Source organism: Mustelus asterias, chromosome 24, assembly GCF_964213995.1.
Source record: "Mustelus asterias chromosome 24, sMusAst1.hap1.1, whole genome shotgun sequence".
In the NCBI taxonomy this organism is placed as follows: Eukaryota; Metazoa; Chordata; class Chondrichthyes; order Carcharhiniformes; family Triakidae; genus Mustelus; species Mustelus asterias.
In genome coordinates this window covers 45,655,952-45,670,225 of record NC_135824.1, presented here as the reverse complement: position 1 = coordinate 45,670,225, position 14,274 = coordinate 45,655,952, and the positions used below count along the sequence as shown (strand labels likewise).

Here is a 14,274-nt window from a genome sequence, read left to right as displayed (position 1 = left end):
CACAGTACTCCAGGTGTGGCCTCACCAGCACCTTATACAGCTGCAACATAACCTCGCTATTTTTAAACTCCATCCCTCTAGCAATGAAGGACAAAATTCCATTTGCCTTCTTAATTATCTGCTGCACCTGCAAACCAACTCCTTGAGATTCCTGCACAAGGACACCCAGGTCCCTCTGCACAGCAGCATGCTGCAATTTTTTACTGTTTAAATAATAGTCCATTTTGATGTTATTCCTACCAAAATGGATGACCTCCCATTTACCAACATTGTACTCCATCTGCCAGACCCTTGCCCACTCACTTAGACTATCTATATCTCTTTGCAGACTTTCAGTGTCCTCTGCATACTTTGCTCTGCCACCTATCTTAGTGTCATCTGCGCATTTTGACACACCACACTTGGTCTCCAACTTACCCATGTAACTGTCTAAATGTTTTTTAAAAGACAAAATTCTATCCACCTCTACTACTACCGCTGGCAGCTTGTTCCAGACGCTCTCCACCCCCTGTGTGAAAAATTGCCCCTCTGGACACTTTTGTATCTCTCCCCTCTCACCTTAAACTTATGCCCTCTAGTTTTAGACTCCCCTACCTTTGGGAAAATATATTGACTATCTAGCTGATCTGTGCCCCTCATTATTTTATAGACCTCTATAAGATCACCCCTCAGCCTCCTACGCTCCAGAGAAAAAAGTCCCAGTCTATCCAGCCTCTCCTTATAACTCAAACCTTCAAGTCCCGGTAGCATCTTTTCTGCGCTCTTTTGAGTTTAATAATATCCTTTCTATAATAGGGTGACGAGAACTGTACACAGTATTCCAAGTGTGGCCTTACCAATGTCTTGTACAACTTCAACAAGACGTCCCAACACCTGTAATCAATAACCAATGAACCCAAGCATCCCGAATGCCACCTTCACCACTCCGTCCACCTGTGACTCCACTTTCATGGAGCTATGAACATGTACCCCTAGATCTCTTTGTTCTGTAACTCTCCCCAACGCCCTACCATTAACTGAGTAAGTCCTGCCCTGGTTCAATCTAGGGAATTGAATTGACTAAATTTATTCTTCCAATATTAAGAATTAGACAAAATTTTGTCTACCAAATAAAACTTGTAAAAAGTTGTGTTATGGTTCAATTTACTCATTCTCATGGCCAGGCAATCAGTTGGATGTTCTGCAATGCTTTCACCAGCTCCTGTTTGATTCGGGTGCAGAGAGAGCTGGTGGATTATCCTCCCTTGTGGATTTTTACCATCTGAAAATGCTTCTGTGTGGCATTCCTGTTCAAAGTAGAACCCAATGTGTGGCCACTCGATGACTCAGCAAGGCATCGTGTGCCTCGTGTCTAATTTTTGTTGGAATGACTGGAGTGATCCTTTGTCTGTTCCAGATAACTGAAGGAGTGAAGCCCACACTTTCTGAGCTTGAAAAGTATGAGGATCAGCCGGAGGGCATTGACCTGGAGGTGGTGACTGAATCAACAGGTACGTGTTTTACCAAGAGCGTGAATGCAGAGCTCGACAGAGGGCTTTGCACCCTATAATACCTATATGTGTTCTCATTACCACTTTGGAACTTGATTGCCCCTAATTCCTGTGTTAGTAAATGCAGCATACACATGACCCAAGTGCATCAGCAGGTTCATTGTTCCCAGTTGAGTTTGTAAAATCCTTAGCCTTGGTTCCCTTGGGTGAGTGAAAATGAGAATTGGGGCAGAGTTCCTTCCCCTCTTTTCAGAGCCACTGGCCCATGCGGGAACAAAGCCGGGCTCGGCAACGTCACAAATGTCTGGCAGTCAAATAGCGGGTAGGCATTCTTCAGCTTGTGTGGAGAATGGACAAAATGGAAAACTGTTGGATTAAGTTCAGTGTCCATCAAAATGTACCACCCCAAACTTGGTAGTTGAAGAGAATGGGGAGGAAATCATAGCAGGGGGAAATCTAACTGTAGCTACCATTTTAAAAGGAACCTCCCCATTTAAAGATGGCGTTGATATCGATACATAATCACAGGTAATTTAAGAATATTTTTGAATTCTCTATGGAAGTGTCATCAGTCTAAATATTTTTAGGTGCCCCAGTGATGCTCAGTGCAACTGATAAACCTGGCATTCTTTGTTCACAGTAAGAAGTCTCACAACACCAGGTTAAAGTCCAACAGGTTTATTTGGTAGCAAATACCATAAGCTTTCGGAGCGCTGCTCCTTCGTCAGATGGAGTGTACCTCCACATCATTCTTTGTTCAAGCAGGGCCCAGTACATAGTGCTTGTTCATTGTTGTAATGCAGCGTGTTCGATTCTGGTCACCATGTCAGAGATATGAACACACTGTGATGTGGGAGTTGAGAAGAGTAGTGAAACTGATGATTGAGGGATGTCTATGAGAAGCATTTACAAATGCCCCGAAGGTTGGCTAAGGAAAGAACCCACCCGTTCCGCCATTACGCGAAATTATTTTGAAGTGGTAGATCCCAGTCTATTACAGAAAATTAGGACAAGTTTAAATTTGTGAACAGTAATTTGGAAACTGATGGTAGAAGGATTTGGAATATTCAGCTGGGCAGGTTATTGGGGCCAAATATCTTGGAAAAGTTTTCAAAATGGAGTTGGATGTTGTAATGGACGAATTGGGGCGCTGGGAACAATGAGCTTTGGGTTGTTTGATTTCTCTTGTGTTGTTGATTGAATTTTAAGTAGAACGTTTTGGCTTTTCACAGGCAAAGAAAGAGAACACAACTTGCAGCCCGGAGACAATGTGGAAGTTTGCGAGGGTGAATTGATAAACCTGCAGGGTAAAATTCTGAGTGTGGAGGGCAACAAGATCACAATTCTGCCCAAACACGAGGATCTGAAGGTATTGACGAATGCCATTTGAGAATCAATTCACCCCCACAGGTCAGCAAGCGGTAGCTTTTTATTATTAGCAGATGATTCTGGACTGTATCCATCTGATATCTGTTCAGTTGTTGTCGCAACCAATGATCAGTAATGAAGTAGACTATGTTTTTACCATTCGCAAATCTAAAGGGAAAATCTAAGGGGAAAATCCACTCCTTTGGGAGAACGGAATAACTGTTAGCAAAGCGATGGGCCAGGCTCCTGCTGCACCCAACAGTAAGAAGTCTCACAACACCAGGTTAAAGTCCAACAGGTTTATTTGGTAGCAAATACCATAAGCTTTCGGAGCGCTGCTCCTTCGTCAGATGGAGAACAGCCTGCAGACTTTCACTGCTGAGGTTTATACGTTGATCCTTGCCACTTCAACTGAGGCAGTAGAGGGTGCCAATTGATAAGATAGCTTAGCTGGGAGTGAAAACACTGGGAAGAGGAAACAACCAATAAATTTCAGCTGAGCAGCAAATGAAATGATGCATCTCAGTTTAGACAAAGCTGTGTGTTAAGATTTCGAACCAGGCCGCTGCGCAGTCTAGACTTGTGTAAGGTTTAGAATATACACAAGGGGCGTTGCAGTGAATGTTTTGAATTTAACACCTGTGTATTTACAGGATCCTTTGGAGTTTCCAGCCCATGAATTGCGCAAATACTTCAAAATGGGAGATCACGTGAAGGTGATAGCAGGGCGCTACGAGGGAGACACTGGACTGATCGTGCGAGTGGAAGAAAACTTTGTCATTCTTTTTTCGGATCTAACCATGCACGAGGTAATGTTTTGAAGGTTATATGTTGTAAAATTAAATATTTTGAAGTAAAGATGGTAAAAGGATTAACCAATTATGAGCTCAGAGGGGAAAGAAAAACAATTTTCATTTAACTAGCAGCTTGAATGTAGAAAGACTTCCCCAAGCAATTCAAAGTAGGAACGTAGGAACAGGAGTAGGCCATTCAGCCCACTCCGCCATTCAATCAGGCCATGGCTGATCTGTGGCCTAACTCCATTTACTTGCCCAAGCTCATATCCCTTGATACCCCTGCTCGATAAACATTTGTCTATCTCGGACTTAAACCTAACAATCACTACCATTTGAGGAAGAGAGTTCCAAACCTCCTCCACTCCTTGCGTGTGGAAGTGTTTTCTAACATCTCCCTGTGTGGCTTGTCCCTAATGTTTAGATTATGGCTCCTGATTCTAGAGCTTTCAGCTAGTGAAAACAGTTTGTCCTTATCCACTCTGTCCTTCCCTGTAAATATTTTGTAGACTTGTTTCAGATCACCCCTCAAATCTTCTGAATTTGTGAGAATAAAGTCCTTGTAACTTAACCCCTGAAGTCCAGGTATCATCCTTGTAAACCTTGATTTATTATTGTCACATGTATTGGTATGCAGTGAAAAGTATTTTTTCTTGTGCACTATACAGACAAAGCATACCGTTCATAGAGAACATAGAACATAGAAAAACTACAGCACAAACAGGCCCTTCGGCCCACAAGTTGCGCCAAACATGTCCCTACCTACTAGGCTTACCTATAACCCTCTATCTTACTAACTTCCATGCACTTATCCAAAAGTCTCTTAAAAGTCCCTATCGAATCCGCCTCCACCACCACTACCGGCAGCTGATTCCACGCACCCACCACCCTCTGAGTGAAAAACTTACCCTAACATCTCCTCTGTACCTACTCCCCAGCACTCTAAACCTGTGACCTCTTGTGGCAACCATTTCAGCCCTGGGTAAAAGCCTCTGAGAATCCACTCTATCAATACCTCTCAACATCTTATGCACCTCTATCAGGTCACCTCTCATCCTTCACCTCTCCAAGGAGAAAATCATAGAAAGAATCATAGAAACCCTACAGTACAGAAAGAGGCCATTCGGCCCATTGAGTCTGCACCGACCACAATCCAACCCAGGCCCTACTCCCATATCCCTACATATTTACCCAACTAATCCCTCTAACTTACGCATCTCAGGACACGAAGGGCAATTTTTAGCATGGCCAATCAACCTAACCCGCACATCTTTGGACTGTGGGAGGAAACCGGAGCACCCAGAGGAAACCCACGCAGACACGAGGAGAATGTGCAAACTCCACACCGACTGTGACCCAAGCCGGGAATCGAACCCAGGTCCCTGGAGCTGTGAAGCAGCAGTGCTAACCACTGTGCTACCATGCCGCCCTAGACCTAGCTCTCAACCTATCCTCATAAGGCATGCCACCTAATCCAGGCAACATCCTTGTAAATCTCCTCTGCACCCTTTCTATGGCTTCCACATCATTTCTGTAATGAGGCGACCAGAACTGGGCACAGTACTCCAGGTGGGGTCTGACCAGGGTCCTATACAGCTGCAGCATTATCTCCCGATTTCTAAACTCAATTCCTCTATTGATGAAGGCCAGTATTCCATACGCTGCCTTAACCACAGCCTCTACCTGCGGCGCCACTTTGAGCGTCCTATGAACCCGGACCCCAAGATCCTTCTGATCTTCCACACTGCCAAGCGTCTTACCCTTAATATTATATTCTTCCATCCTATTCAACCTGCCAAAATGAACCACCACACACTTATCGGGGTTGAAGTTCATCTGCCACTTCTCCGCCCAGTCTTGCATCTTATCTATGTCTCGTTGCAACTGCTGACATCCCTCTACACATCCCCCACCAACCTTGGTGTCATCAGCAAACTTGCCAACCCATCCTTCCACTTCCTCATCCAGGTCATTTATAAAAATCACAAAGAGCAAGGGTCCCAGAACAGATCCCTGGGGCACTCCACTGGTGACCGACCTCCATGCTGAAAAAGACCCATCTACAACCACTCTTTGCCTTCTGTGGGCAAGCCAGTTCTGAATCCACAAAGCAATGTCCCCTTGTATCCCGTGCCCCTTCACTTTCTCAATGAGCCTTGCATGGGGCACCTTATCAAACGCCTTGCTGAAATCCATATAAACTACATCTACCGCTCTTCCCTCGTCTGTGTCTAGTTGCATCTTCAAAAAATTCAATTAGGCTTGTGAGGCATGATCTGCCTTGGACAAAGCCATGCTGGCTATTTCTGATCATACTATTCCTCTCCAGATGTTCATAAATCCTGCCTCTCAGGATCTTCTCCATCAACTTACCGACCACTGAGGTTAGACTCACTGGACTATAATTTTCTGGGCTATCTCTTCCTTTCTTGGATAACGGAACCACATCCGCAATCCTCCGGAACCTCTCCCGTCTCCATTGATGATGCAAAGATCATTGTGTGGAGATGCCGGCGTTGGACTGGGGTAAACACAGTAAGAAGTTTAACAACACCAGGTTAAAGTCCAACAGGTTTATTTGGTAGCAAAAGCCACACAAGCTTTCGAGGCTCTGAGCCCCTTCTTCAGGTGAGTGGGAATTCTGTTCACAAACAGAACTTATAAGACACAGACTCAATTTACATGAATAATGGTTGGAATGCGAATACTTACAACTAATCCAGTCTTTAAGAAACAAAACAATGGGAGTGGAGAGAGCATCAAGACAGGCTAAAAAGATGTGTATTGTCTCCAGACAAGACAGCCAGTGAAACTCTGCAGGTCCACGCAACTGTGGGAGTTACAAATAGTGTGACATAAATTCTGATTCTAGGATCGCATGATAAAGACTCAGGAGGAAAAAAGCAGAAATATTTATGTGAAATAGTGTGACATAAACCCAATATCCCGGTTGAGGCCGTCCTTGTGTGTGCATTCTTGGACACGCGCATCTCCATTAAGGACGGTCACCTCAGCACCTCACTGTACCGCAAGCCCACGGATAACCTCACGATGCTCCACTTCTCCAGCTTCCACCCTAAACACGTTAAAGAAGCCATCCCCTACGGACAAGCCCTCCGTATACACAGGATCTGCTCGGATGAGGAGGATCGCAACAGACACCTCCAGACGCTGAAAGATGCCCTCATAAGAACAGGATATGGCGCTAGACTCATTGATCAACAGTTCCGACGCGCCACAGCGAAAAACCGTACCGACCTCCTCAGAAGACAAACACGGGACACAGTGGACAGAGTACCCTTCGTTGTCCAGTACTTCCCCGGAGCGGAGAAGCTACGGCATCTCCTCCGGAGCCTTCAACATGTCATTGATGAAGACGAACATCTCGCCAAGGCCATCCCCACACCCCCACTTCTTGCCTTCAAACAACCGCACAACCTCAAACAGACCATTGTCCGCAGCAAACTACCCAGCCTTCAGGAGAACAGTGACCAAGACACCACACAACCCTGCCACAGCAACCTCTGCAAGACGTGCCGGATCATCGACACAGATGCCATCATCTCACGTGAGAACACCATCCACCAGGTACACGGTACATACTCTTGCAACTCGGCCAACGTTGTCTACCTGATACGCTGCAAGAAAGGATGTCCCGAGGCATGGTACATTGGGGAAACTATGCAGACGCTGCGACAACGGATGAATGAACACCGCTCGACAATCACCAGGCAAGACTGTTCTCTTCCTGTTGGGGAGCACTTCAGCGGTCACGGGCATTCGGCCTCTGATATTCGGGTAAGCGTTCTCCAAGGCGGCCTTCGCGACACACGACAGCGCAGAGTCGCGGAGCAGAAACTGATAGCCAGGTTCCGCACACACAAGGACGGCCTCAACCGGGATATTGGGTTTATGTCACACTATTTCACATAAATATTTCTGCTTTTTTCCTCCTGAGTCTTTATCATGCGATCCTAGAGTCAGAATTTATGTCACACTATTTGTAACTCCCACAGTTGCGTGGACCTGCAGAGTTTCACTGGCTGTCTTGTCTGGAGACAATACACATCTTTTTAGCCTGTCTTGATGCTCTCTCCACTCCCATTGTTTTGTTTCTTAAAGACTGGATTAGTTGTAAGTATTCGCATTCCAACCATTATTCATGTAAATTGAGTCTGTGTCTTATAAGTTCTGTTTGTGAACAGAATTCCCACTCACCTGAAGAAGGGGCTCAGAGCCTCGAAAGCTTGTGTGGCTTTTGCTACCAAATAAACCTGTTGGACTTTAACCTGGTGTTGTTAAACTTCTTGCAAAGATCATTGCCAGAGGCTCAGCAATCTCTTCCCTTGCCTCCCACAGTAGCCTGGGGTACATCCCATCCGGTCCCGGCAATTTATCTAACTTGATGCTTTTCAAAAGCTCCAACACATCCTCTTTCCTAATGTCCTAAGGAAAGAGAGAGCACAGAATGTAGTATAGTCATAGCTAGGGTGTAGAGAAAGATCAACTTAATCGAGGTAGGTCCATCCAAAAGTCTGATAGCAGCAGGGAAAAAGCTGTTCTTGAGTCGGTTGGTACGTGATGTCAGATTTTTGTATTTTTTTCCTGATGGAAGAAGGTGGAAGAGAGAATGTCCAGGGTGCGTGGGGTCCTTGATTATGCTGGCTGCTTTGCTGAGGCAGTGGGAACTGTAGACAGAGTCAATGGATGGGAGGCTGGTTTGCGTGATGGTTTGGGCTACGTTCACAACCTTTTGTAGTTTCTTGAGGTCTTAGGCAGAGCAGGAGCCATACTAAGCTGTGATGCAACCAGAAAGAATGCTTTGGATGGTGCATCTGTAAAACCGTTGAACTCCTTCTAGGGCCAAAACATCCTTCCGAAGATGTGGCGTCCATACCTGCTCACAGTACTCTAAATGGGGTCTAATTTTATTAGACGAGAAATAGCACTGAGCCAAACGGGGAGACGTTAGGACACTTGACTAAAAGTTTTGTCGAAGAAGTTTTAAGCAAGGTCTAAAATTGGAGAGTTGGAGACCAAAAGGTGTTTATGGAAGGAATTCCGAGTTTACAACCTAGATGGCAGAAACCGTGACGTTCTGTGGTGGGACCAAGTGAATTAAGGAAGCACAGTGTTAGTTTATTCATTAGTGTCACAAGTAGGCTTACATTAACACTGCAATGCAGTTACTGTGAAAATCCCCGGTTTTAAGATGGGGGATTGCAATAATGGAGAGAGGTAAGACCGTGGGAATTTTGGACAGATAATGAGAATTTAAAATGAGTTGGTGAACCAGGAACCAATGTGGTTTGTGAACAGACCCACCTGAAACAGCCCAAGATGGTTGCAGCTGTCAGGGCTGAGGAAGAGGATAAAAATAGTAAAATATGGTGGGTAGAAAGGTTCATCTTTCAGATTTTTGTTAATTTTTAAAATAACTGATTCTCGTGTATACAGTGAGATTATTGTAATTTTTAACGACTGCAAAGCCCAGGGAGCTGAAGGTGAAGGAGAGCCCTCACTGGGTTATATCAAGATTAAATTGTACACGTGAATTGGACCTGAAATATTGTGTAAAGGTCAGTCAGGCTGGGAAGAGAGAAGAGGATTAATATTGGAGGAAAATACATTTTAGATCTTTAGGGGAGGGGAAATCGTTTACCGGGCCAGTCGTATAAATACCATGGTCAGAAGAGCATGTCAGAGGCTGGGAATCCTATGGTGAGTAACTAGCTCCTCACTCCCCAAAGCCTGTCCACCACCTGCAAGGCACAAGTCAAAGGGTGGATGGGTGCAGCTCCAGCAACACTCAAGAGGCTCGACACCATCCTGAACAAAGCAGCCCGCTTAAATGGCACCCAATCCACCACCTTCAACATCCACTCCTTCCTTGTGTACCATCTACAAGCTGCATTGCACCAACTCAGCAAGGGTTCTTCGACAGCACCTTCCAAATCCGTGACCTCTACCATCCAGAAGGACGAGGACAGCAGATCCGTTGGATTGGCACCATCTGCAAGTTCCCGTCCAAGCCATTCAGCACCCTGACTTGATGTGGAGATGTTGGCGTTGGACTGGTGTGGGCACAGTAAGAGGTCTCGCAACACCAGGTTAAAGTCCAACAGGTTTATTTGATAGCACGAGCTTTCGGAGCGCTGCCCCTTCATCTGGTGGAGGTATTGTGTCATTTGCTCCACTCACCTGATGCAGGGGCAGCGCTCCGAAAGTTCATGCTACCAAATAAACCTATTTGACTTTAACCTGGTGTTGTGAGACTTCTTATCCTGACTTGGAAACACATTGCAGTTCCTTCACTGTCACTGTTAAAATCCTCCTCCCAGTACTGTGGGTTTACCTTCGTGGATTACAGCAGTTTGAGAAGGGGCAGTTAGGGATGGGCAATAACTGCTGGCCTGGCCAGCAAGGACCATGACCCATGAAAGAGTTTTAAAAAAAATAATCTAAGGCTGGTTCTATCACTATCTTGCACTTTCCAACAAAGCTGACCATCAGGAGCAGGAATCCTGTTTGTTTTTTTTCCTATTTCCCTCCTGAGCAAGGGGCACAGGGGGCAATTCTATCGCTTCATCGGTTGACCCGGTTCTGGCCAACTATTTGAGTTTTGTTTTTATTCTGCTGTGTGATATGCGACTTGTGCGATGAGGTGACGGTGATGCAGTTTTGAGGGTGTTTATTATTGTGAGGCTTACTCTGGTCTTATTGTATTTCAGCTGAAAGTGCTACCAAGAGATCTGCAGCTGTGCTCGGAGACTGCATCTGGAGTTGATGCAGGGGGCCAGCATGAGTGGGGTGAACTGGTCCAACTTGATCCACAGACTATGGGAGTCATTGTCCGGCTGGAGAGAGAAACATTCCAGGTACTCAACTTAATTCCTCTTGTGATGTGTTACCTGACACACAGGATCCTATTTTACCATTTTGATTCTAAGTGCTGGGCAGACTTGAAACTGGGAGTGTTTCAGATCCGACTTTTAGACCCGTTCTCAGGCGCCCCCCATACGCACTCTGCCTGAAAAAATATCAGCGATTCCAAATCGCGCTGTAGAAGCCTGTGGGCGGGGCTTAACGCACCCAAAATCCTGCAGCTCCGATCACCTCCAACTGCGCATGCGCAGGAAAAGAATGATAGAAAGCTGCTCCCCTGCCACATCCCTCCCGGGCCGGATAATGCCCCCCCCCCTCTCCCCCCCCCCCCCCCCCCCCCCCGGCCCTCACAGACATTGCCCCACCCCCACAACATGACCGACTCCCTTATCCCCCCCAACCTCCCACCACCCAGACTGATCACAGGCAGAGTGACAGCGGGACCTAACTCCTCACTAACTGGAGCACCCGTATCGGACTTTTGTGGAGCATGTCCGTTTCGTGCCGATTCTGGATGGGCGAACACGGTGGTAAAGGGGGAAGTGTCGGTAAGGGTTGGGTGTGCAACCCATTAAGTCAATTTAAATGCATTTAAATTGCGATTGCGGCCATTTTCGGGCCTTGGTAAAGGGGGAAGCAGCCCCGAGGTGGGCGCGGGTTGCACTGCTCGCCTCACGCCCGACTTTACCAAGTTTTCGCGCCCGGAAACAGGCGCAACGTGATGGTAAAATTGGGCCCATTGTGTCATTTGCTCCAACTTAAACAGGCACTGTATTCAGTGTTTATTTTAAAATTAGGAATTTTAATACACACGTCTTTATTCAGTATATTCATTCTTAAATTTCTCATACACATGAGTTACGGAGGTGACAAAATTCCCTGGTTGAGAGGTAAGTTTTAAGGAGTGTCATTAAGGTGGAGAGAGCAGCAGAGAGACCCAAGGAGGGAATTCCAGGGCTTGACGGTGAAGGTTCAGCTGCCAGTGATAACCAGCCTGAAATGAGATTATTGTTCACCTCATGGCGACTCTCGCACTCATCTCAATTTTCTTCAACTACACTCGCTCGCTCCTTGTTTGCACTGACATGCAGTTTTAATAGACACTCAGATCCTAAATTATGCAGCCATGTGAGTGGATGGAGGTGTGCTTTTTGCCAAATCGTCAGCTCTACAAAGTAATTGATTGGGTATCTGCACGGATTTGGAAATAGCGCACCAATCTCTCTCATTGCTCTGTCAGAGTGATGCTCAGGTGTGATGGGAAACAGGGAGCAATGGATGGGAGAGACCATGTCTGCTGGTCTGAGAGCTCCAGGTCACTGCTCCACAACAAAATCACTCAGACCATCTGAATTACCAGTGATGGTCTGGATTACATGGTTACTGTGGAGAACGCTTTGTGATTGCAGTTAAATGTGGGATTAAAGAATGAGTGCAATTAGTGGCACGGTGGTTAGCACTGCTGCCTCACAGCTCCAGGGACCCGGGTTCAATTCCTGGCTTGGATCACTGTCTGTGCGGAGTCTGCACGTTCTCCCCATGTCTGCGTGGGTATGCTCCGGTTTCCTTCCACAGTCCAAAAGACGTCCTGGTTAGGTGCATCGGCCATGCTTAATTCTCCCTCAGTGTACCCGAACAGGCGCCCCAGGGGAGTTTCACAGTAACTTCATTGCAGTGTTAAACGTAAGCTTACTTGTGACATTTAATAAATACACTTTGTTCATGTAATATTCATGTTTTGTAGGTCCTTAATATGTATGGGAAGGTCATTACTGTACGTCATCAGGCAATAACACGGAAGAAGGACAATCGGTTTGCTGTGGCCCTGGACTCTGAGCAAAATAATATTCACGTCAAAGATATTGTCAAAGTCATTGACGGACCGCACTCGGTAAGGCTTCCTTGGCTTTTTAACAAGATCACCAGTATAGTGCTTTGAAGCAAAGTGTTAAGCTGACTTTACCTCTGGTGAACCCCAATCCTCTCCCCTTTCTCATCTACATGCTTCCCCTCGATCACACATCTGAAAACACAGCATTAACTGTTAACACCCAGTTTCATCTCTCTACCATCCTTATTGACTCTCCACCATCTCCAAATGATCGGAAACTTGTTTGACATTCGGATGAGTAGAAATTTATCCTCGTGAAGTAGTGGGAAGAGGGAAGCCATTGCCCCCTGCCACAAACTCTGTTCCCTTGCCACTGACTCCATCTCTGTTCTTGGCAACTACCTGAGGCTGAATTAGAGTGCTTGCAGCCTTGTATTTGACTCTGAGATGGGCTTTCGGCTACACATCCACACCACCACTATTCACCTCCTCTCTCTATCCACACTTATCAAAACCTTTCACAATCTTCAAGACCTCTGTTAAGTCACTTGTTTAGCTGCCTTTTTCCAGCCTGTACTGTTGTTTTGTCTCTTCCTTACACACTGAGGGATGGTAATGGAAGTGTCTTTTTTTTTAAATTCCTCCTTGGGATGTCGGTGTCGCTGGCTGAGCCAGCATTTATTGCCCATCCCTGAGGACATTTAAGAGTTAACCATATTGTTGTGGGTCTGGAGTCACATGTAGGCCAGACCGGGTAAGGATGGCAGATTTCCCTCTGTAAATCACAGTGAGGCAGGAGGGTTTTAATGGTCGCTGAGTTACCTTTTAATTCCAGATTTATTAATTGAATTTAAACGTTACCAGCTGCAGTGGCCCAGAGCACTAGCCTGGCATTATCACTACACTAGTGTTCCCTCTGAAATTGCCCAACCTCTGTACTTCATTGAAATTTTGTGCATCTTCCTGCTGAAACGTACAAACAAACAATACGTAACAGAATTTATATAACCTTCAAAAAAATTGTATTTCTCAGGGTCGTGAGGGTGAGATTAGACACTTGTATCGTGGCTTTGCCTTTCTACACTGTAAGAAGCTGGTGGAAAATGGCGGTATGTTCGTTTGCAAAACCCGACACTTGGTGCTTGCTGGCGGTGCAAAGGTAAGCAGAATAATCTTCCAGCACCTTGATAAAATGCCAGTATTTCTGCTTAACAGCGTTGGGTTTTTATAGCAAAGCTCGTAAATTGTTGCTGACCAGAAGTTTACAGATGCAGAATGATGCAGGTGTTGAGGAGTCTCCCATATAAATGCCGCTGGGAAGAGCCTGCAATTACATCATGACAGGCAGCAGTTTACATTGAGAATTTCTAATCCAAAGGTTTAAAATCGGTGGTTTCAATCTCAAATGCTGACGTAAACATTGCCATGTAATTGGGCCAACAGAAGGCAACGGGAAGTGACCTGATGTACCAGACTGGATTTAGCACCAGTTCTTAATTGTGGACAGTTGTTGAGTAGTTAGCACTGCTGCCTCGTAGCGCCAGGCATGTGGGTTCAATTCTGGCTTCGGGTCACTGTCTGTGCGGAGTCTGCACGTTCTCCCTACATGGGTTTCCTCTGGGTGCTCTGGCGTCCTCCCACAGTCTAAAGATGTGCGGGTTAGGTGGATTGGCCATGCTAAATTGCCCCTTAGTGTCAGAGGGATTAGGGTAAATATGTGGGGTTATGGGGATGGGCCTGGGTGGGATTGTTGTCAGTGCAGGCTCGATGGGCTGAATGGCCTCTTTCTGCACTGTAGGGATTCTATGTTTGTCAGCTGTGAATCTGTGAGCACTGTTGCCACTTGTGTGTTAATAAATAGGCTCGCTGTCTAGAACTCGGTGCAGGAAGGCAAAACAACTATAGT

At 46.0% G+C, this 14,274-nt stretch overlaps 1 protein-coding gene across 2 annotated transcripts in view; it reads left to right on the top strand.

The window, feature by feature from the left end:
* supt5h (SPT5 homolog, DSIF elongation factor subunit) overlaps positions 1–14,274 on the top strand; it is a 92,105-nt gene that overhangs the window by 49,068 nt on the left and 28,763 nt on the right. For both annotated transcript variants that reach the window (XM_078241638.1, XM_078241639.1), the window contains exons 14-19: positions 1,397–1,490; positions 2,723–2,859; positions 3,512–3,667; positions 10,384–10,530; positions 12,282–12,428; positions 13,402–13,527. In XM_078241638.1, the coding sequence (XP_078097764.1) occupies positions 1,397–1,490; positions 2,723–2,859; positions 3,512–3,667; positions 10,384–10,530; positions 12,282–12,428; positions 13,402–13,527 (807 nt within the window). The remainder of the gene's footprint in view (positions 1–1,396; positions 1,491–2,722; positions 2,860–3,511; positions 3,668–10,383; positions 10,531–12,281; positions 12,429–13,401; positions 13,528–14,274) is intronic.